At 38.1% G+C, this 24941-nt stretch overlaps 1 protein-coding gene across 5 annotated transcripts in view; it reads right to left on the minus strand.

The window, feature by feature from the left end:
• FOCAD (focadhesin) overlaps window positions 1–24941 on the minus strand; it is a 313712-nt gene that overhangs the window by 283845 nt on the left and 4926 nt on the right. For 3 of the 5 annotated variants that reach the window (XM_019934891.3, XM_019934888.3, XM_073806087.1), the window contains exons 1-3: window positions 5375–5511; window positions 4141–4229; window positions 1372–1446 (exon numbers count right to left, since the gene is read on the minus strand). In XM_019934891.3, coding sequence (XP_019790450.1) covers window positions 1372–1446; window positions 4141–4229; window positions 5375–5507 — 297 coding nt within the window. In that variant the 5' untranslated portion in view covers window positions 5508–5511. Of the gene's footprint in view, window positions 1–1371; window positions 1447–4140; window positions 4230–5374; window positions 5512–24941 lie in introns of those variants that run through there. The other 2 variants (XM_019934890.3, XM_019934889.3) reach the window with 1 other exon arrangement.

The following is a 24941-nucleotide window of genomic DNA, read 5'->3' on the forward strand; positions in this document are numbered from 1 at the left end:
TTATTCAGAAGGAAATTTTATTCACCTTTATGGACAATACCAAAGCGTTCTAAATGTCATCACTCCACTACTAAGCCAGAATAACAAAATAAATGAATAAAAAAAACTGCTGCCTCAGGTAATACTGTGCCCTCATGGAAGTAAGCATTCATTTATTAGAAGAGGAAACATTTAGTTACAGGGATTTGACATTCAGTAAATCCTGGCAGTTTAAGTAAAAACACTAGATCTTCTCAGAGTACATAATGTGATTATCGGCAGGATTAAGATCAGAATTCTCAGAAAACCTAATTTATATGACTACATACAAACACCAGATAAATGCCAATTAGTGAAGTATGCCCCTACATTGACTTCAACATGTCAGCAGAAGCTGTGAAGAGATGTAACTTGGAGCAGCTAATAAAAAGGAATGTGAGAGAAAGGAAATCAATTTATTTCTGTTATGAAAAAAAAAATCTTATTTCCATCACCTATATTCTCCATAGAGTGACCTTAGAGGACCTACTTAAGCAGAGCTTCCAATCAGCATGTCAAAATACACAACACTGGTCAACCAAAACCCAAGTGGTAAATATGTCAGTAAGCTGGCATTGCTTCAACTCTTAGCATTCAACGGCTCTATGAATGGCACAGAATTTTTCCTCCAGCTCCTCCTGTCAGGGGATGACCTTTCCGACTTAGAACGCATATTTGGGGCTATACCTAAAGCATGAGAAATCTCCTACACCCAAACAGAGCCACTATGTTCACTTTCTCCATTAAACAAAAAGATTCCCTCAGCAGTAACTCTATCAGCCTTCTCTAAAGCATGCCTACCCTCCTCCCACCCATGTTATTTTTCATTAATAGTCATAAGAATACTCCCCTTCACCCCTTCCATATCTCATTCCTGGAGTGTTGTTACAAATTTTAAAGTTTAAAAGAAAATCATGGCGGGCTTCCCTGGTGGCGCAGTGGTTGAGAATCTGCCTGCCAATGCAGGGGACATGGTTCGAGCCCTGGTCTGGGAGGATCCCACATGCCACGGAGCAACTGGGCCCGTGAGTCACAATTACTGAGCCTGCGCGTCTGGAGCCTGTGCTCTGCAACGAGAGGCCGCGATAGTGAGAGGCCCACGCACCGCGATGAAGAGTGGCCCCCGCTTGCCACAACTAGAGAAAGCCCTCGCACAGAAACAAAGACCCAACACAGCTATAAATAAATTAATTAATCACTTTAAAAAAAAAAAGAAAATCATGGCAAACGAACAAAAAAAGGCAAAATCATTTCTATAGTGACCTGAACTGTGAGGAAAACAAAAGAAGTGCTTATGCAGTCCAGCTAGCAGCAATATCTTAATAGAACTAAAGCACAAAGTTAAAGACAGACCTGGTTTGTGGACTGGTGGATCTTTTCTGAAAAAACATTTTCCTTTAGAACTGCAGCAATAAGATGACCTGCAGCCTAAAAAAACAAACAAAATTAATGAATACATTCCCTTGGAAGTTCTCGCTCAATAGTGAATTTGAAGGTAACTAATAGCAGTACTAGTTGATATGGTATGCCAGTCACTCCCATTCATAGTGTGTGCTTTGTAGAAGGCACTGTATTGGCACTCCACATACATAATCTCTTATCTTCATTAACAACCCTCAAGGTAAGCATTTTATCCTACATTTTATCCCAATAAGCAAACTATTGTTCATAGATGTTGAGAAAATTGCTGGAATTTCAGTTTAAATTGCTGTCACTTAGTATTAGAAGATAATTTGAGATTGCTTAATCCATTAAAGCATGAGAAAAGTGAGAAACTCCACAATTCTTAAAATCATCTTCGCAGCTAAATGAAACGCATCATTTTTCATCATGCCCTTAATGAAGATCGTCATCCCCATCTTCATGATTATGGCCCACACAGATTTGAACCAACAGGTCCTCCCCTCACCATGACCATTCTCCTTCCTCTATGCTCTATGATTTAATTTTTTTTGTTGGTTTCTCATAGGTTTCAGCCCCTTAATAAGCTTTCATACTCATAAATCTCTAAAATTTTTCCATATCTTCTTTGGTCAAAAAGCCAGTAATTAAAACTAAGATTCTTATAGGAGAGCTGATTCCATAAATACGTAAATGTCATTATTTCCCATCACCTCAACTCCACTCTCCTAGTTTTTCAGCACCACACAGCACTGCTGTCTTAGAGCCACAGGCTAGCAACAATGACAGCCATGCTATGTATGGGTTGGGAGAAACTTTGCTTCGGCAACAACTGTTCAGCCTGCCCTTGAGACCAATGTCTGAAAAGACTATGAATACCTGTCAGTGCTGCAAAGTCTCCCGAAAAGCTCAAATAAAAACAAAGCACCTACTCCTTCATTTCTTTTTGTATTTCACACATTGGAATTGAATTCAGACCTCAATGCTTGACGGTCTAAGTTTTACAATACAAGTCACACATTCACATGAATTTTAAGTTTAGATCAATGAACTGTCTCTTACCTCTTTGTTAAAGGGATAGTAACAAAGAATTGAGGACCAGTGAATAGTTTCAGTTCCTGTTTACAAAATATACCATATTTCATTGAATGTAACTGGCCATCAACTGCGAGATGCACCATTATTTTATGTACCATCAAGAAAGAAAAAAAGTCTGCCAACTAATCTGTGTTGTACAGTGCTTCTTATAATTTAAATTTCTTATTTTATATTAATGAAAGAGCTCTTTCAGACTCTTTTAGAAAATCATGGCCAACTTCATAAATGTGCAGGCAATACCAACTGTATAATGACCGCTGCCATCAATTACTAGGTACAACCCAATTTCACAGATGTTAAAATGTGAAAAAATGTGTATGAATCAATGAAATATGGTGCTAACACTGAGCAGTGGTTACAGAAGAACAATAAGAAGTATTCAGAGGACAGGGCACAGTTGCAAGAACCTAATGAAACCAATATGAAACACAACAAGGACAAAAAAAAGCTACTGTTCATATTTAGAAAAAGGACTAAAAGAAAAAAGCTTAATGATAAAACATCCCCCCATTGCCCACCAAATTCAATTTCTCTAATTTACCTTCCAATTTATCTCTCTAACAAATCAGAGAATATAGCCTAAATTGATTTTAAAATACAAAATCCAAGTATCAATCAGCCTATACTGCTACTTAAGTTTTCCATAACAGAACAGTTTAGATATCGTACACTAGACAATACACTTTTCACTTAATTGTAACAGCAACACAAATAGGCATTTCTTGATTTATCTATGCTAATAAAGGGACTCCAGGTACAGAAAAATAAAAACTGTGGACAGCATCCTCCAAGCATTCATCTTCTTCTTCATGGTAAGCACCTGTGCTGCACAGGATATGACTCCAACCCAGTCAGGTAGAAGGGAATCTTGCATAAGGAGTGTTCTACTCCTCATGGAAGGGTTCCCCACTACCCAGCTAAGTCAATTCCCACAGCAGGCATCTCCGAAGGTAACTGTTGAAAGTATCCAAGACGCTGTACGTTGGTAAGTCTTCAGGCAGGCTTCTGCTGGCCCCTTAGCTTTACTCTCACAAGAAAAAATGGTAGCTATTATGGTACCTTGATTAACAGGGATGCTTCTAGTTAGCTGAAGGCTAACCAGAAAATCAGTTCTGTTTTAACCCTAATAACTGAAAAGCTCTTCTAAAATAAATTAACACAATCTTCTACCTGAGTTAGCATGTAGATCCAATTTTTTAATCCAGGGTATTTTACCTATTGAATGTCATTATTATAAATATCTTTGTTCTTAATGTTGTACTGCAGTAGAATATACCTTTTTCAACATTAATCTCTCATGCTTTGTAGATGTATAACCATTTAATTCTGTTCCAAATAATTAATTACAGACCAAAAAATATATATTCAAGGGTTAATCAAGGTTTTTATCTCTAAGAAGAAAAGTATGACATAAATGAAAGCAGAGATTGGTCAATTTCAATATTTACTTTCCTATGTCATACATAAATTTTCAAATTAACTGATATAAAAGTTGTTTATTAATATATATTTCAGTACACAGAAGAATAAAAATATTTAATGTTAAAAATATAAAATTCAATTAACAATCCACCAAAAATGTTTGTTTGTTACCATGAAGCATAAACAAACAAATAAAATTACCTGTGATTGGATAAGAGAATTTGGAAATTCAAACCTTTTCCTGATATCATCTGACATTTTTACTTCTCTCACATGTACGTAAGCAGATTCTGTAACCAAAACAAAAGAATATTTGTTAGTCCGGAAACTGAGTTCAAACCAACTATTTGTCAAATAACATGAAAGTAATTCATTCCAAAGACAACAATGGACATAAAGCACAGGGCTCTGCAGAGCAATCCCTTGGCATACCCTTCCCTGTTAACCACTTCAGCCCTCAAATGCCATGACTCATAAATAAACTAAAAATGCCCAACAGCTCTTAGTTTTTCCCATTAGAGCAAATCCTGAAACAGATGAATTCACTCCACAGAAACAAACAAAAAACTCCAAAAGTTCAAGCCTAAATAACAGGATTTTAAAAGTTCAACCACACACTTGAAATAGAAATTAATTCTTCTGTGGATCAAAACTTCTGAGGAAGAAAGAATCAAACTTTCACAAAATTTTTAAATTATGCCTCACTCTGGCACAAGCTTCCGTTTAATCATGAATCCAACTGTTAGTGACAAGTGTGAAGCATTGGTGAGCTTTTTCAGGAAGTATAGAAATGACCTAGAAACTCACACATCAAAACAGATCCTGTGTCTTCTGAAAGAGGAACAAGCAAGCAATTAGCACCAACTTTTAATATTTACATCACACCTCTCTGACTCCTACTGGGCTCTCAAATACAACAACGAAAACAAAATCATGGAGAAGGGCAGGTGGCAAAGTGGAGGCACAGAACTAATAAGATTTCCCAAGGATCCCAATTTATCCAATTCCCATGCAGCACTGAACCCAGCAAATTACACCACTCTAAAAAATAGGATGCTTTAGGCCACCTATTTATTACAGTATAACTTAAAAAAAAAGCTTGTCAGTACTGTTCTCTAAGTCACCTTATAAAAATAACAGGCAACAAAACCAAGCTTTCCTGATCTCAAAAATGGAAGCTTCTTGGGTTGAACCTGCAGCGCTTTCTCACTATTGTCCTCCCTTTCTTCCAAAGGGCAACTCCCTGAATAAATAATTTATACTACCTTTCTTCCTCAACATCTAAACTTTGCTACGGTAAAGTCCCTTGAATTGGACATTTCACAGCACTGAAACAACATGTTCTAAGACTGCCAACCATGTCCCCTGTCTAATTTACTCCTTAGCTTTTAAGCAGGTCAAAATTTCTTCAACTTCCCCGTTGTATTAATCTCACCTTTCTTGAAATGTTCTTCTCTTTTGTTCCATAAGTCATCACAACAGGATTTCCCAAAGTGTGTGCCTGGGAAACCCAAGATAGAGATCTCCTCGAGAGGAAAAAAGAATTTTGTAGGGACATATATTGCCATCTTGAAGATTCAAAGACTACACAAAAAACCAAATAATACATGAAATATTTTAGAAGGTGATACAATAGAAAAAAATAAATCTGATCTCTTTTTCTATGAGTTGGTTTTTGTTTTGTTTTTTTTGTGGTACGCGGGCCCTCTCATTGATGTGGCCTCTCCCGTTGCGGAGCACAGGCTCCGGACGCGCAGGCTCAGCGGCCATGGCTCACGGGCCCAGCCGCTCCGCGGCATGTGGGATCCTCCCGACCGGGGCAGGAACCCGTGTCCCCTGCATCGGCAGGCGGACTCTCAACCACTGTACCACCAGGGAAGCCCTATGAGTTTGTTTTTGAAGTACAATTGACCTACAATGCTACGTTAGTTCCTGTTATACAACATAATGATTTGATATTTCTAAACATTTCAAAATGATCATCACGATAAGTCTAGTTACCATCACCATACAAATGTATTACATAATTATTGACATATTCCCCACACTATACATTTCATACCTGTGACTCATTTATTTTGCAACTGGAACCAGAGGCGGGGGGAGGCGACTGGATGAAGGCAGTCAAAATGTACAAACTTCCAGTTATAAGATAAATAAGTACCGGGGTCATAGTGTACAACATGATAAAGGTAATGAACACTGCTGGATGTTATGTATAAATGTTAAGGGAGTAAATCCTAAGACTTCTCATCACAAGGAAAACATATTCCTCTTCCACTTCTTTAATTTTGTATCCATATGAAACAATGGGTGTTCACTAAACTTATTGTGGTCATCATTTGATTATGTATATAAGTCAAATCACTATGCCTTAAACTTATACAGTGCTAAATGTCAACTGTACCTCAATAAAACTGGAAGAAAAAAATGTTTTTAAAAAGGAAAGCCAACAGAGTAAAGGGGGGTGGATGAGAAGTGAGGGATGGACACACTTCCTATTTAAATATGGTGGTCACCTTAGAGGGTGACATTTGGATGTTAGCCATACAAATCTGGGAAAAGAGTGTCACAGGCACAGGAAACAGTGAGTGCAAAAGCCCTAAGCTAATAACCTGCTTAAGACTCATCCCAGAAAGAGGAAAAAGATGAGTCAGGGACAGAGTGAAGGAGGAAGAGAATGGTAAATCAGAGTCAGTGAGAAGCCAGACCACAGAAGGCCTTGTAGGCCACTGGACAGACAGATGTATTTATCCTGAGTGAAACTGTTAACTACTACAGGAAAAAAAAAAAAAAAAGTGGTAAGATTTTAATAGAATCACTGAGGTGAGGAGAGGTCAGATTCTGGATATCTTCAAAGGCAGAGCCAATGTGGCTGCTAATGGATTAGATGAGAGTATAGGAGAAAGAAAGGGTCAACGATGACGTCAAGGTTTTTGATCTGAGCAACTTTATTCTTAATTTTAATTCCTTTGGGCATTTTACACATTAAACAAAACCATGTATATATTACTTACCATAGCATTTGTTTACTAAAAGGAAAAGATGGAGTTGCCATCAACTGAGACAGGGAAATAAGTTTTGTGAGGGAAGACCAGGAATTCCACTGGATAGGTAAGTTTTAGATGCTTAATGAATATCCAAGTGGCAATGTCAGGGAGAAAGTTGGATAAATGAATTTATAATTGAGAGACAGATCTTAGTTGGTGATACAAACAATGGTGTGTATTATTAAAGAATCTGAGAGGTTCTAAAGCAAGAAGTTTGATAAACTTTGCTTAACCCAGAGTTTGCCAAACTTATCTGGTCATGGCCTACCTATTTCTAAAAATACCTGTTAACAGTCTACATAACCAGCCTCCCCTGGGATACACCTTGGCAAACACTGCTCTACTGGCTCCTCCAATTCCTCTGTCCACTCTGCTTCTCAAGCACCATCTTCCTGAAGGTGCTCCCGAGCCTTTTGCCTTGTGCTTCTTTCATGAAAACTCTCCTGGAGCCTTCATCTCATCCCTATCTCCAAACACTTCCCTACTCTCTCTCATGAGGCTCTAAAACACCAGAAATTGGAGAGGTTAAAAACAAAACACATATTTTCTCTCATAAAAACTGTTTCCATTTCAGCACATCTTCTCTCAATTCTCCTCTCACAATTTTCTTCACCAACATTCTCTAAATCCAGTCAGTCACAAAGTCAGCTTTGTTCTTTCCAGCATTCCAGAGTCTACCTTTCCTCTCCATTTCTCCATTCATCATCTTCGTTCCTCATGCTAGGCTTCCTTCAGTAACTGCTTAATCTTGGGGTTCTCCATGCTTGAGTTCATCCCATACGCTGCTGTCAGATTAACTGTCCTAAAATGCTATTTCCATCATATCATTTCCCTGTAAAGAATTCATAGTGGGTTTTCAATAGCCTGTCAGATTAAATGCAAATTCTGATTCCCAGGTTTTAAGTCTCCAACAGCAGTCTCACACATTCGACTTCATTTTCACTGTTGTCTAATTCCAATCTGGTTAAAACCATTTTCAGAATAGTCCCATGTGCTCAAAAATCTGCTCATTCCTAAGGGATTTTATTTATGCTGTTGTCTCCTATATAAAATGTCCTCCTCTGTCTGTTCCTACTATTTAAAGATAAAATTCACTTCATAGCGTATCTTCTCTGTTAAGCCTTTCCCAAGCAGCCACATCTTAGAGCAATCGCCTTGCTTTATATTTCTTCAGTGCTATTGCATTTGGTCTGACCCATACTACCATGTGACTATTTACATTAGGATTGTTCATATTTTTCTGTAAAGGGTCAGATAGCAACTACTCAGATTTGCCACTGTAGCAGGAAAGCAGCCACAGACAATACATAAACAAATGACCAGGGCTGTGCTCCAATAAAACATTATTTACAAAAACAGGAGGCAGGTGGGCTGTAGTTTACTGACTCCTGGTTTACATAATGACTATTTAATTAATTTCTAAAATTTGTTGACAAAAATTACTACAGTTGACATTCAAATTGCCCCTGTGCATCCAAGCACAGGTAAATACATAAATAAGATAAATTATACATGTCTTATTATCTAAAAGATGAAAAAGTTCTCTTTATCATAGAAAACAAACTTTTTCATGCCCCTAAACTCTGAAGGAAATTTCTCACATTAGGCTTTCTATATGGGATACAGAGTGATATAATAAACAATAATCTCAATAACAAGCAAAACGGAATTTTATGTTACTTCTTTTTTCAACAAACACTGGAGAAAGCCATGGTTAAAACATAACATGTAATTCAGAAAAAAACCCTCTCAGCTAATGGGGTCCAAGTACAGAGTTTCCTGATGATCTAACTTAACTCAATAGAAAGTCGACTTTAGAGTATCCAGAGAAGCAGAGGGTTATCAACTTACCACAGAATATACTTATGCAAATGTCAAGAGTGGGAGAGTTAAATAGAAGAAATGTGGGGTTATACTCTGATTCAGGCCTGAACGATGGAATTCCAAAATGCTCTGGGGACCAGACAAACAGCTGGTTAGGCTAATAGCTTATTATGGCAGTGAAGAAGCTGAGCCCTCCGGAAAGAGGACTTTGTCTCCAGGAGGTGGGCCAATGGAGTAAAAGAGCACTGTTTTTACCAAAATTGTCTAAGTATAGATGACAAATACCTAAGCTTACAAAAGACAGTCCTAATTTCGGTACAACACTTTAGAGAATAAGTAAGTTTTTAAAATCTATAGTAACTATCTTTCCTTAGGCATTCTCAAAACCACTACCACAGCTGCAATATGATTTGATATCATCCTTGATTTGCTATCCTTGCGCTACCAACTGCAGGTGTCTTTCACCTGCTGGAGACATATTTCAAGGTTAATCACAACCACTTCACCTTTCAAGGTATCAAAACATCATATTCTCTTAGGGAATTTCAAAAAGAGTATATATTTTGCTTTAGCATTGGCAGTGTAGCATGTGTCCTACTCTATTTTTAATCTCAACGTCCCTTGGGCATTTTATACATTTAAGAAAACAATTTATATATTACTTCTTACCCTGACATTCTTAGTCACAATATGCTCCATAAACCACGTTACAAAAAAAGAGTATTTGATTTTAAAAGATTTATCTCCAACCTGTCATACTGCCTTTTTTGTCTGTCTGAATCTAAATCAGAAAGAGAATTTTCAATGAGGTCTTTAAGTTCCAAGTGAATCAAAGTATTTGTTTAACTTAAGCAATTATCATCTTATCTGCCAAGGTGTTTCAGCCACACAAGAACACTTCCCCAAAAATAAATCAATTGCACTCTAGAAGCAATAAAGGAGCAGCAGATAGATAAAGCACCTTAGGTTTTCAATTTTCTCAATAGTTTCCCTAGGATACAAAAATATACAGCCATAGATCACACAAAAGTATTTAGTGTCAAACTTCAAATGAAGGATACAATCTGAAAAACAAGAGAAGAATCTCTCTATAGTAGACCCTCAAACAACACAGGGGTTAAAAATCTATCTAACGCCGACCCCCGCACAATTGAAAATCTGCACACAACGTTATGATCAGCCTTCCACTGCCATGGTTTCTCATCCACTGATTCAACCTACCACTGATCGTGTAGTATTGTAATAAAGTATTTATTGAAAAAAATCCATGTATAAGTGGACTCGTGCAGTTCAAGCCTATGTTGTTCTAGGGTCAACTGTAATTATATTCACAAGTGCTATGGAAATCTAGCAGAGGGATTATGCAGGGTAGTTTGCGGGGGCCGGTGTCCAATGGTCACAGAGAAAGACTTGACTTTGAGCACTCATGACTACCAAATTTCTATATAGGAAGGACTCAGGGCAGCAATGTAGGTGGAAGTCAGGGCTACAAAGAGTACATTCTGGAAGCTAGTCTACAAAAGCAAAGTCATCATCAGACTGATAAAAAGTAAACTTCCCTCACATTAAAAGGACCCTGTTTCAGAGACACAACTAGGACTTTTTTTCTTTCTAACACTTTATCAACTCTTCCAATTATCAGTTATGCATTTACTTAGCTTCTTCCACCCACAAGTTAAGCTATGGAACCATCAGACTGAGGATTTTTAACACATATTTTGACTATTTATTACTTTTTTTAATGGCTTATAGAAAAGCTGATATGCACCATCAATAAATTTGACCTGATCTTATAAGTTTATCAAGACTGTGGCTCAGGGGTATATTCCAGACTCTTCTAGTTGCTTCACTCTGCCCCTTAAAGAAAAAAAGAAAAAGACTTTTCAATCACCCAATATTTATATCTTCCTTGTTCTCCTACCTACTTAGCTTCTGACCTACCTCTTCTCAGTCCCTAAGAGTCCCACAGCCTCTCTAGTATTTGGCAGCTGGAATCTGTTTCATCACCCTTTATTATATCCCAAAACCTGCTAGAAACTCAAGCTTAACCTCAGCTCTTGCTTCAAAAGCTTCAAAATCCAACTGGCTCCTGCGCTCTCAAATTAACAGGACAATTGGAGTCCTCCTAACGACATGATTCATAAAAATGGAAATGTCATGGGAAAATTGCAATGGAAAGTTTTTAATACTAAAGAGTGAGTGTAAGAAAATAGTGATTTTTAATCATTATATTCACTAAGTCATCATTAAATTAAGCTGAGAGTAGGAAATACTTGTATTTTCGCCACTAATTTCAAAATCAAGACGAGGTAGAGGTCAACCTACTGGTATGACAGAACCACTTGGTCAATCAGAGAAAGCAGGAACGGCATAGACGTGGCAGAGGCTGCTACCTATCCTTCACTATCTGTGCTTTTCTTCTATATTAATAAAACTGTAGCCTGACCAGCTGTATTACATTTAGTAGCCTCAAGTATGGCCACAGAGACTGTGTATGTGATCAAGTTCTCCCCAGTGGAATCTGAGCAGACACGATGTGCCAATTCCAGGCTACAACCTGCTTCCTCCACTCTATTCCCAACAGAAACCAGGTCTTGGCAACAACTCAGATTCAATCATGTGCATGAAGACAATGCCTCTAGGACACGGCTGGAGAAACAAGATGGAAGGAGCCCTAAATGATAGCTTAGAGCAGAATTGCAAACCTGAAACTCCAAAAAAAAAACCTACTTTGTTTGAACCATTGCATTTTGAGGTCTGTTTGTTGCAGCAGCTAGTACTTCCTTAATAATATATTGGACCTGAGAGCATCTCCCTTCTGTACTTTTGTCACTGGAGAAACAATGTCAGAGGGGTTAACTCAACAAAAAGGTACTCAACAACTAGGTACTTTTTTTAATGTAAAGGTACTCAGCAACTCAACAAAAAGGTACTCACCCTAGCAATTCACATGACAAGGGAGGTTTCTTGACTCCCAATCCAGTGTTTCCCTGGCCTATCAGTAACATGAGGCATAACCAGCACACTCCACATTCCTGCATCATGTCCCAGGAATTTTAAGATCTGTAATTCAAGTGCTGAGCAAATTTAGGTGACTGTAAGTTCTGATTATCTCACTGGTTGCAATTTACTAAAATACATCAAATTGCTATCATATTCTTGCCTTTACAATTTAGTTTCTTCTCAGTTACATCACATGTTAGTTACTCATAGATTTTGAAATGGGAGTCTAAAATAAGATCAAAGGCAGGAAATACCAAGTTCGAGCTTATTACTGTCCAGGAGAACCAAGCATGAAAGTAAGAAACAAAACCACCAACTTCAATAATGTCTGATTTGTTACAAAATTTTCTTCAATTATTCTTGGATTATCTTTTCTAAAGTGTCTTTTATGTGTATGTATTTATATGTTAAATATACAAGGGAATGCAGATGAAAAATAGTGATTTTTAAAATCTAAAGACTGATTTATCTCTAGAATTTTTACAGTATCCAATCTAAGTCTTCAAAGAAGTCCTCTAATTAGCTCCTTTATGAGATTATTTTTTCTAATGTTATAATTTTTAAATATTTTTGCTCCACCAAAAGAATAATTTCTCAAATTGCTCAGTACATTTTTAAATAAGTATTTTATGTTGATACAAAATAATCTTTACTGTATATTTATAATAAAACTGATGCCCAATCATTTGAAGACCTTACTGACCAATAAATGTCTAATCTGAATAGCTAAAATCTCCGTATTCATATTACTTTTAATGCCATTCAGTTAACTAAAATTTAGTAAAACACCACAGAATGTGTTTTATAGGTATTTGATTTGTATTTCTTCCCCTAAAAAATGACTCAAATTTTGCGCACTCGTTCTCTAAAATAATTTACTTCTTAGCAAATATTAATATGGCACAAACTGAAGTATACCAGTGTCCCTCCAGGGGAAAAAAAAAAAAAAGAGGAAATGATAAGTAAAGCAAGAACGTCTAAATGTTGATAATAGATGGGTACATTGGAGTTCATAATACTATTCTATGTTTATATATGTTTGAAATTTTCCATTATAAAGTTAAAAAAAAAAAACCCACATGTGTGATTCTCACCTAGGGGCCAGGCAATAGTCTCAGCACTTCACATTTATTAACATTTAATCCTCACAATACCCTATGAAATAGGCACTCATTTTACAGAAGAAGAAACTGAGGCACAGAAAAGACAGATAACTTTCCCAAGGTCATACAATAAACTGAAATTCAAATCCAGGTAGTCTGGGTATATATGTACATAGAAAAGCCTGGAAAACATAAATTATGGGTGAATTTTAATTTTGCTTGTTCCTAGTTTATAATTTTTTCACAAGAATATGTGATTTTGTAATTTGAATAAAGTTACCAAAATTATGAAAATCTTTATTCAAATACTTACATATTCTTTAGAAATAGAGGATATGACTTTCTAAAACCCAAATCACTATAAGCATAGAAATCCATCATTAACAGATGTCATTAAGTGAGCAACAAACTAGAAAAATTTTAGAAATGTTAAGACTACTTTGTTAGCCATTTTACCAATGCTTTATGGAAAGAGTAATATTGAAAAGGGGTCAATGTAATTTAACTAGATAGATTCAATTAACTTTAGACCATTTAAAAATCTTCCTTCATTTTCAAGGAGAAATATAACCATTATTATTTTCCTACTTTAGACTCCTGGGAAATTTTATACCAAAATAAAAATGCTCACTCTCGAAAAGAATTAGGTAGACTGATGACAAGTTAAATGGCAACATTTTTTTTGATTGCTGCAAACTGGCCAAACTCATTTCTTATTTTTCATGAAAACTAAATTATTAAAATCATATCGAATGGAATAGAATTATTTTAACTTACACTCTTAGTACTGATGAAAGCTGAAGATCAGATGGGCCAAGGAATTTTATAGGAAGATAGTAAATTTCCCTGCTGTTAACTAACTCAGTGTGGCCCAAGGTGGAGAATATCTCTAGATTCCAGGCCTGAATGGACACAATCACAAAAATAACATCATCACCACACTGTTAGAAGAACCACTCTAAAAATGATCAAATGAATAAGATGAATAGGGCACTGTGAAGCAATGTCATATATTCTTTTGCAAACCCTACAACTATCCATAGTGAAGATGAGAAAACGTCTTTAATTTGATTATGCTTAGTCTTACACACCCCTATCACCATGATGACAGAGCAACCTGACACAGAGAGAAAAATGCATGGGGCTGGAGGGTCAGGGAGTAGGAAAAACAGACTGGTTGCAAAACCTGACTCCACCACTAGGCGTTAAAATTTAGGTTAATCACTTACTATCTGGAGCCTGTTTCCTCACTGGTTAAATCTGGGGCCACTTGCCTCACAAGGTGGCATAAATAACAACATGAAGTAAGCCTGAAAGCCAAGAGGATCTTGACACAGTAGGTATGTACTCTAAAAATGTGTTTCCTCCCTCCCTTGATACCATGTAGGACAGTCAAGGGAAGCGAATGATGGAAAAGAATTTAAGTTTTAGGGATAAGTAGAGCATCTGTAATCAAAGACTAAGATGGGATCCTGTATGTAAGTCACCAGCTAGAGAAATAAGACACCAGCGCCCACGGTTAGGAAATGCATGAAATTCCCATTCAAAATATATAGTTGACTTCTAACTCACCTGCTGAAAACCTTTCAACAGCATCCCACTGCACTTTGTAATAAAATTCAAACTCCAAACCAAGGCCAAAAGGTCCTACATGATTTGGTCTCACACCTGTCCCTCAGTCAAGGAACTTTAGCCACAATGACCTCCAGTTTGCTCCGTAAGCCTCCCAAGTTCTTTCGATGTGCAGGTCTGGAACTCTTAGGCCCCTCAGCCTCAAGTGTTTGTGCCCTTGCTGTTTAAACAGCTGACTCCTCTCACTGTTCACATCTTCCCTTGAGCCTCCCCTACCCCTCAGCCCCAAGTGCTTCCCCACTCCCTACCCCCAGTGACCCACTACTGTATCCTTCTCATAGCTTTGGTCGCAATCTCAAACGATCATCATATAGTATTTCTGCTGCCTCTCTCTCCACCTCCCAGTGAAATGCAAACTCCTGAGGGCAAGGGCCTGGACTCTCTTTCTGACCACTATACCCCAGCATATAACAAGTACCCGCTCAGTAAAGATTCACTGAATGAACACAAAGCACAACATGAGATTCAGAACACCATGTTGGATGAAACAGCTCCTATGTGCCACACATCCACAAAACACTATAAGTAACTAATCCCATTGGATCTTCACAATAACTCTGAGGTAGGTATTATTAACGCCATTTCCAGTATGAGAAAATAAGAGCTCAGAGAGGAAGTAACTTGCCTGAGGTTATACAGTGGTATTAGCAGCCAGGATTTATTGAGAATTTTACCATGTGCCAGGCAGGCATAGTTGAAGCTCTTTACATGTGTTCTCTCACCCAATATTCAAAACCCCATGACGTGAGAACTATTATTATCCTCATTTTCATATGAAAAACCATGTGAGGCAAAGAGAGGTCAAAATTAACTGCCTAATTATGTAAGAAGCAGAGCATGGATATGAACTGTGCACCCTATGAATGTGAGTCAAAGTTCACATGCATGGGCTTCCCTGGTGGCGCACTGGTTGAGAGTCCGCCTGGAGATGCAGGGGACTCGGGTCCGGGAAGATCCCACGTGCCGCGGAGAGGCTGGGCCCGTGAGCCATGGCCGCTGAGCCTGCGGGTCCGGAGCCTGTGCTCCCCAACGGGAGAGGCCACAACAGTGAGAGGCCTGCGTACCAAAAAAAAAAAAAAAAAAAAAAAAAAAAAGAAAGTTCACATGCTTAACCACTCCTCTATAAAGTATAGTTGACACAGAGTTCCTGAAAAATTAAAATAATCCATTAAAGCAATTCACTCAGAACCAGGCACATAAACACTTTTTAGATGTTAGGTATTATGATTCTTGGTCTAAATCCAACACATTGTTTTTTTCTATTACATCTTGCTGCATCCCAGGGAATCAAGCAAATCTTTAAAAACCAAAACAAAAACCTAGGTTTGGATATACAGTGTTAGATCAAGTTCCCAAAGCAGCTCATCAGCATCCGCAAACAGCTCTGCACCTCTGCATATATTGCAATCCTAAAAACATGTAATCAAGTCTGATGCATGAAAGTTACATATTAAAGGGCTGCTCCATGCCGAGCACAAAACACAAAAATTATCAATCCAAACTTAACCCTCGTCCTGTGGCACCATCACCAGCAACACTTCTCCCACATCTGTATATGTTTGGGGTTTTTTGTTTATTTTTTTACATCTTTATTGAAGTATAATTGATTTACAATGGTGTGTTAGTTTCTGCTTTATAACAAAGTGAATCAGCTATATATAGACATATATCCCCATATCTCCTCCCTCTTGCATCTCTCTCCCACCCTCCCTATCCCACCCCTCTAGGTGGTCACAAAGCACCGAGCTGATCTCCCTGTGCTATGCGGCTGCTTCCCACTAGCTAGCTATTTTACGTTTGGTAGTGTATACATGTCCATGCCACTCTCTCACCCCGTCACAGCTCACCCCTCCCCCTCCCCTATATATGTTTTGAGATTTTATACTTGTATTTCGTTGTTGATCATTCACTTTAAGTCCAATGAGTACCTAACAAAGGATAAAGATTGGCCACTTTCATCATGGCGACTGGTATCAATCTGTAGTAAGTCCATGCTCCTTGCCATTGATATCAAGGCTTTCGTATTTAATTTTCCATTTTTTTAAATCAGTAAATATTCATTGAAATGGATGAAAGCAATCATTGCCCAAATAATTGCTCAAACACTACCGCACAGGCACAGATGGCTACACGGCTGCCAAATGAACGCTTGGCTGGCGTGTAGCCCCAACCATGTGACAGTTCAAGACACATCTCAATGAGACAGGGGATGCTTTTACTTCTAAAAACATGCAGGAGTTTGAAATAACAATGGAATGTTCGGGAAGAAATGTTCAGAACCAGGAAGATCAAGAGGAAGCCACTGAACGTTCTCAGTTCCTGCAGCTGCCTCAGAATACAGAGCTTGAACTACGACTTGGTATCACACTCCATGCAATGAGAATATGAGGATATGGTGTACAGGGGCCATACTGCAGAGTTAGGCTCAACTTCTAATGCCCCTTCCAGCTCTGAGAGGACTGTCACCAATCCTCAAGATGTAGATCTTCTCATCTCATTCTGAAGGGGCTACCTCTATCTGTGTAGCAACAGCACACTACTGAAGGAGTATCTCAAGCAAGAAGGATTCCTCACTGACCAAGCCTGCTGCATTATTCTCCTGCACTTTCGAGTTTCTTGGGGGAAACAGCTGAGCCTTGTTCACCTCCTGCCGGGCCTGGCATGTAATAAGCAGTTAATTAATGTTTTTTGAGTTACTGTGTTTAGCACAGTACCTAATACACAGTAGACTCAAAAAAATGTTAGAATCATAATTCTACTGTTTATTTTGTTTTCAGATCAACTTTCCAAAACAGAAAGTGAGAAATAGAGAAGAATCTATATCCAAATCTCTCTCACTAATTAAGATTTGTGAAACAGACCAAAATAAATTAATAAGAACCAGACGTCAAAAATAAATAAATAAATTTGTAAATGACTCTATTTTCAAATTAAAACAGTAACCAGATTCAGTTATCAACACATTTAGGGTTTGAAAATAATTAGCTCTTTTTAGACCGACTCCTTTTTCCCGGCTTTTTTAAAACTAAGCAAATAACTTCTGTATAGGTAGCATAGAGATGAACTTCAGCCAAGCCCAAATCCCAAATCAGCAGAATCCAAATTGGTGAGATTTTATCACACTGTTACTCATTTTGGTACATTTTCTTACAAAAATAAAATAAAAGGTCAAAGAACCCATGTAAACACAAGACTGGTTCATCACTGTTTCCAGCTGAATCTAATAGAGATGGAAAATGGGTCTTTGTTACTTGAATACATCATAAGTGTTACATGAATGCTTCAGCTGACAGCTATTATTTATCATAGCTATACCCTTAATCTGCTATGTATTACAACCCTTTAAAAGCCCACAGTATTACCTCTGTGTATTTCCCACTAGGGTAAAGGCATTTTAAACACATAATTACCCAATGAAGTAACATTTACTAATTTTCCGTTACACAGCTAGCAGTATTCACGCCTGTTTTTACTTGTAGGGTTCTTAATAATCAGATATTAGTTAACCTTCACAACTATACTGGGCAGACGATCATTAGTAAATCCTTTCACATTAGTACAGAGACACCAAGCTGTATGTTCAAGAAAAGGATCCTGCAATGAAATGCTAATATCCAGTTGGCAGAAGAAGAAGAGGAGGAATGGGAAGGGGAGGAGGAGGAACACCTAGCTGTTCGTGACAATTATTTTTAATTGCACAAATTTTAAAACCAATACATACAATTTTCACATGTACAGGGTTCAATGGAACTTTTCAACACTATGCTGGAAGTAAATGACTGACTAGATGAACAGCAGTGAGCCAGCAACTCACAATGAAGCCAGTGCTCAGAGCTTCATTTCAGTCTCAAAAACTACTTTTGCCTCTCAGTCCAAATTCAAACTCTCTTTATGAAATTGCTCCCAATCTGTCTTACCTCCAAACTGATACAAAGGTCCTCAAAGGCCAGATCAGCTCTGGAGCAAAGCCTCAGATGTAAGGCAGAATCAGCATGGTTCCCAGGACCACAAGCATCTCCCCAAGCCCCAACCCACCATACTCAATTCCATAGAGAACTTAGCACAATAAAGCTGAAAGTCTGGTGTAGGTCCAAAACTAACCCACTCTGTGGGAGTGGGCAGTCAGGGTACTTACTGATCATTTGACCTTAGTGTTTGGCACTTCTTGGCTATATCCCAAAGTGTGGCATACATGCTTCAAGTTCTATTCACCTCCCATTTCAAAAGTGTAAGAATATAAAAGGCTTAAAAGCAAGCTTCTTTTGTGCAAAGTTATTCACTGACTGATCTAAAAGGTAAGCTAAGTAATATGCAGGTAAAATTTTGATTAGTAATGTGAAAAACATTTACAAAGAGTTTTAATAATATAAAGAAATGCTCATGACAGAGTAAAAAAATTGTAAGAAATATTTATACACAATGGTGAACACAACCAAGTTTAAATTATAGATATAAAGACACAAGATCAAGGAAAAAAGTGAATATGCAAAAATGTTAAGTTATTTCTGGTTAATAAGTTGATGACTGATTACATACTATTCCTCTCCTCCTTATATTTGCTACATTTAATGTGCCCCCCTACAATGCGCATACATTACTTTCTTACATTAAATAGAAATTATTAATTCTCTTCAAATAAAAATGTAAGTTCAATTTTTTAGTCTCAATAAAAAAAAAATTGTGATCTTATTTATTCACTTGAAACCATGGTCTTTTATCACTGTCTAAAGAGGCAGTTTCACCACAGCACACACCAAGATAAAAAGCCTCACTTGATCCAATTACACTGCTTATTAAGAGCTATTTAATGAGAAAGTCACACCTTTGAGTTATTAGATGCTATAATGGTCCTGCAGAGTTCCAAACAACTAAGCTAACAGAATTACCTTTGATTCTAAATTGTTTGCCAGAAGATTAGTCCATCTGTCCCTGAAAAAAATTAAGTGTTCCTCCAGTGTGTTCAACTTCCTCCAATCTCATTTTAATCAAGGATGTTGGCCTCAGTCGACAGAGGTATTTTTTAACAGATTTATTGAAGTATAATTGATGTACAAAGAAATGCACCGATTTAATGTGTGCAATTTGATGAGTTTAGACATGTGCAAACACCCGTGATACCATCATCACAATCAACATAACAGACATATGCAACACCTTCCAAAGTTCCCTTGCGTCCTTTTGTTTTCGTTTTTTGGCGTGCACAATACCGTACTGTTAACAATTGGCACTACGTTGTAGAGCAGATCTGTAAAATTTATTCATCTAGCATGACGGAACTTTATAAAGGATACTTATTTTTAATTGCTTAAATTACAATACAAAGAGTTTAATTTATCCTTTAACTTTCCAAAAATGCATATACAACATATATGCATATATGCAACATAAACATATACGCATTCCAAAAATGCATATACAACAAAACTGTTGTCATCGATAGATAAATTTTCGGGCGGTCTTTACATGTTTCAGCATCTGTCAAAGAATAAAGAAAAGTCTTTCTGATATAGTGACATTTGGACACAGACTGGGAGGAAATACTGAGCATTCCAGACAGAAGGAACACTAAGGGCAACAACCCTGAAGTAAAAGCACATGTGGCAAATTCAGGGAAGACCAAGGACACCAGTATGGTTGGTGCAAGTGCGCAAGCTGGGCAGTAAGATGACAGGGTGAAGCAGGGGCCCAGATGACAGAAGCCCCTGTAGACGCTGTGGGCTCTGGATGTTCCTGAGTGGCACAGGTAGTCCTAGATGCTTTGGGACAAGGGCATGGCATACTTGACAGTCATTTTAAAAAGTTCATTCTAGCTTCTCTGGAGAACAGGCCATAAGTGGGCAAGGATGGGAAGAAGGAGACCAGTTAGGGGATTATGGCAATAATCCAGAAAAGAAACCATATTGCCTTGGACAAAGAGAAGAGCAGTAGAGATGGGAAGAGGTCAGAGTTTACACATATTTTGACAGAATTTGCTAATGGACTGGATGTGGAATGTAAGAAGAGTGAAGGATGACCCCAAGGTTTTCAGTTCAGACAAGTGGAAGAAAGATGCAGTCACATACTGACATGCAGAAGACTAAAGGAGTCTTGTTTTTGAAACAGTGCAACAATGTGCAAGTCTCCTAAATCCATGAGGTGCAATTTACTTTTGTCTATGTCAGGAAGGAAAGGCTACATGACAAAAGGGCGCTAAGTGCAGAGAGTACAAGCTTCATCTTCTTCTCAATTTTATTTGAAGCCAATCTTCACTATAACAAAACAAATGTTAAATTTTGTATGCTTAGCTCTAGCCTGGATTTGCATTCAATTCACACCCAATACCAATGCTGCTGTCAGCACATGCCCCACTTCCTAATCCCCATAAGGCCTCGGTGGCCTGCTAAACCCTAACTATCCTACGGAGCGGAAAATCTCACGAAGTAAAAAGAGGGAGATATAAAGGAGGGAGGGGAGACAGGCAAATCAGTATGTAGGTGGGTAGATAATCCTTACTTCCCTATTCACTCAGCCTTCATTGTTCATTCCATTTCATAACTCCTTCCAAGCTTTATATGTTCAATACATTCTGAAGGCACTGTGACTGTGAGCAAATTTAGGATTCAGGGAGGGGGGATGGGAAAAATTGGTTGTGAATTGATACTGTAAAGAGAAATGTGAAGAAAATGAAAATGTATTCATTTCTTAAAAAAAAAAAAACCTTTAAAAATATGAGGTCACTTTGTTAATATCTAATTGATTTGTGAGTGACTCAATTGTTGCTAAAACAATTAAGTTAAAGAATGATGGGAACTTTATATTAGAGGGCTCTGAATGATACCACCTGAACCCACTGATTCATCTTAGCATCATTAAAAGTGAGAAACCAGACACTGTGTCCTTATGATGTGAAGGAATAAGAAAACATACACAGAACCCTCCAAGAATATTCTTGCCTAAAAAAATTCAAACTGGGGACTTCCCTGGCAGTCCAGTGGTTAAGACTCTGTGCTTCCACTGCAGGGGGCACAGGTGTGATCCCTCGTTGGGGAACTAGATCTCACATGCATGCTGCAACTAAGAGTCCACATCCGCAACTAAGAGCCTCCATGCCACAGCTAAAGATCCCATGTGCTGCAGTGAAGATCCCATGTGCTACAATTAAGACCCAGTGCAGCCAAAATAAAAAATTCAATAAATAAATAATTTTTTTAAAAGACCTTGAATAGCCAAAGCAATCTTGAGAAAGAACGGAGCTGGAGGAATCAGGCTCCCTGACTTCAAACTATACTTCAAAGCTACAGTAATCAACACAGTATGGTACTGGCACAAAAACAGAAATATAGATCAATGGTACAGGATAGAAAGCCCAGAGATAAACCCACACACATATGGTCACCTAATTTATGACAAAGGAGGCAAGAACATACAGTGGAGAAAAGACAGCCTCTTCAATAAGTGGTGCCAGAAAACTGGACAGCTACATGTAAAAGGATGAAATTAGAACACTACCTAACACCATACACAAAAATAAACTCCAAATGGATTAAACATATAAATGTAAGACCAGACACTATAAAACTCTTAGAGGAAAACATAGGAAAAACACTCTTTGACATAAACCACAGCAAGATCTTTTTTGATCCACCTCCTAGAGTAATAAAAATAAAATCAAAAATAAACAAATGGGACCTAATTAAAATTAAAGCTTTTGTACATCAAAGGAAACCATAAACAAGACGAAAAGACAACCCTCAGAATGGGAGAAAATATTTGCAAATGAAACAAAGGACAAACGATTAATCTCCAAAATATACACACAGCTCATGGAGCTCAATATCAAAAAAAGAAACAACCCAATTAAAAAATTGGCGGAAGACCTAAATAGACATTTCACCAAAGAAGACATACAGATGGCCAAGAGGCACATGAAAAGATGTTCAACATCACTAATTATTAGAGAAATGCAAATCAAAACTACAATGAGGTATCACCTCACACCGGTCAGAATGGCCATCATCAAAAAATCTACAAACAATAAATGCTGGAAAGGGTGTGGTGAAAAGGGAACCCTCCTGCACTGTTGGTGGGAATGTAAATTGATACAGCCACTATGGAGAACAGTATGGAGGTTCCTTAAAAAACTAAAAACAGAAGTACCATACGACCCAGCAATCCCACTACTGGGCATGTATCCTGAGAAAACCATAATTCAAAAGGAGTCATGTACCGCAATGTTTACTGCAGCACTATTTACAATAGCCAGGGGCTTCCCTGGTGGCGCAGTGGTTGAGAGTCTGCCTGCCGATGCAGGGGACACGGGTTCGTGCCCTGGGTCTGGGAAGATCCCACATGCCGTGGAGCGGCTGGGCCCGTGAGCCATGGCCGCTGAGCCTGCGCATCCGGAGCCTGTGCTCCGCAATGGGAGAGGCCACAACAGTGAGAGGCCCACGTATCGCAAAAAACAAACAAACAAAAAAACAAAACAAAAAAAAATACAATAGCCAGGACATGGAAGCAACCTAAGTGTCCATCGACAGATGAATGGATGAAGAAGATGTGGCACATATATACAATGGAATATTACTCAGCCATAAAACGAAACGAAATTGAGTTTTTTGTAGTGGGGTTGTGGAAATCATTTTGCAACTTCTAAATGTATCAAATCAACATGCTGTACCTTAAACTTACACAAAGTTATGTGTCAATCAAATGTCAATAAAGTTGGGAAAATGATCTGTCAAGCAAAAGATGAGGATTAAAAACAGATCTTTGGACTTAGCAAAATGAAAGTCATTAGTGACTTTGAGGAAAGCAATTTTTTTTAGAGTAGGAAGGGAGAAAGTCTGATGAAAGTGAGTTTAATAACAAATGGGAGGAAGTAATTGGACACATAAGTTTTGCCATAAAGGGAAGTTGTGTGGTGGCATAAGGAGGAAATGGAGTCAAGGAAGAGTAATTATTTTAAGGTAGGAGAAATAACAGCATGTTTAGATACTGAAGGGAATAATCCAGTAATGAGGGAAAATGTGATCTTGCAGGAGAGACACTGGAGCCAAATCCTGGAGTAGGTGAAAGGAATCTTCGTGCATGAGCGAGGAAGAGAGACTTAGAAACACAGAGACTATTCCACAAGAATCTCAGTCCTAAAATAATGGAGAGAAATCAGAGGGAAATCAGGTACACCCACCTCCCACATCCATGGCAACTGTCATCAGTTATCAAAGCATTTTTCACACCTCCGAGACCAGAACCAACCTAAAAATGCTCAACATAACCTTCCAGGCATCCTAATAGATGGGAGTTGTCACATGTGATGAGAAGTACAGCTGACTCTTGAACAATGTGGCGCTGAGGGGCGCTGACCCTCCCTGGAGTGGAAAACTCACACATGGCTTTACGGTCGGCCCTCCCTACCCACGGTTCCACATGCATGGATCCAACCAACCATGGATCGTGTAGTACTGTAGCACATATTTATTGAAAAAAATCCAAGTATAAGTGGATCCTCTCAGTTCAAACCCATGTTGTTCAAGGGTCAACTGTATTTGCCAAAATATTTTGGAAGTCCAAAGGTCAAAAAGAGGTGCAAAAAGCAAAAACCCTCTCCTTTCTCGTAACATAAATATTCATTGGAGATATATGTTATTTTTAAATTTGGAACTAGTCCTATACCTGCTATCCTACTACTGAAACTGTAATTATTTGATGGATAAAGTTGATAACAGGAGGCTTCACCAAAACTTGAAATCCAAACTACTATTTTTAACTTCAAAGCCAGCCATGCGCTTCAGAAAAACTGTCACTCTCACACCCAAATCTAACTTTTTTCTAACCTGCCTTCCTTCTCACTAAACACTAAACAGTCCCAACCTTTTGGACTCGGATACCACGGTCAATGAGTTTTGTTGTTAGATGCTCAGCCTCTTCATTAGATGCTTCCCCTACCTCTCAGGCCTACAAAAACTAGACTTTTCTTCTTTGCTGGCCACTTCAGTGAAGGCTAATCATCCTTCCAAGCTCCAAGGCTCAGAAGAATATTTCCATACCATCTACCCCACACCTCTGAGGGTGCATATCCAGGTATCTTCATCTCTCATGTATACTGATCACTACCACTGGCAGTCTAAAACCTAAGAAACCATGGTCTATCTCATAGTATCTCTCTCCACCCTGGGTATACAATCATCTGGGGTCAACGTCTAGGTGAGTGATTCATCCAACACACCAGTCTCATTGTTCTTGAACACCTTCATGTAACCTCCATTTCATCCATCTACATCCATGGCCAAACCCTACACTCCATCAGCACTCTAAAAATCTAAAACTCCAATATTCTACTCAGACTACAGAGTACTTCTATCCTATCAGCTATCTCCCTTATACCTACCTACACGTGTATATTTACTTCATT

This window comes from Tursiops truncatus, chromosome 6 (assembly GCF_011762595.2).
Source record: "Tursiops truncatus isolate mTurTru1 chromosome 6, mTurTru1.mat.Y, whole genome shotgun sequence".
Taxonomy (NCBI): Eukaryota; Metazoa; Chordata; class Mammalia; order Artiodactyla; family Delphinidae; genus Tursiops; species Tursiops truncatus.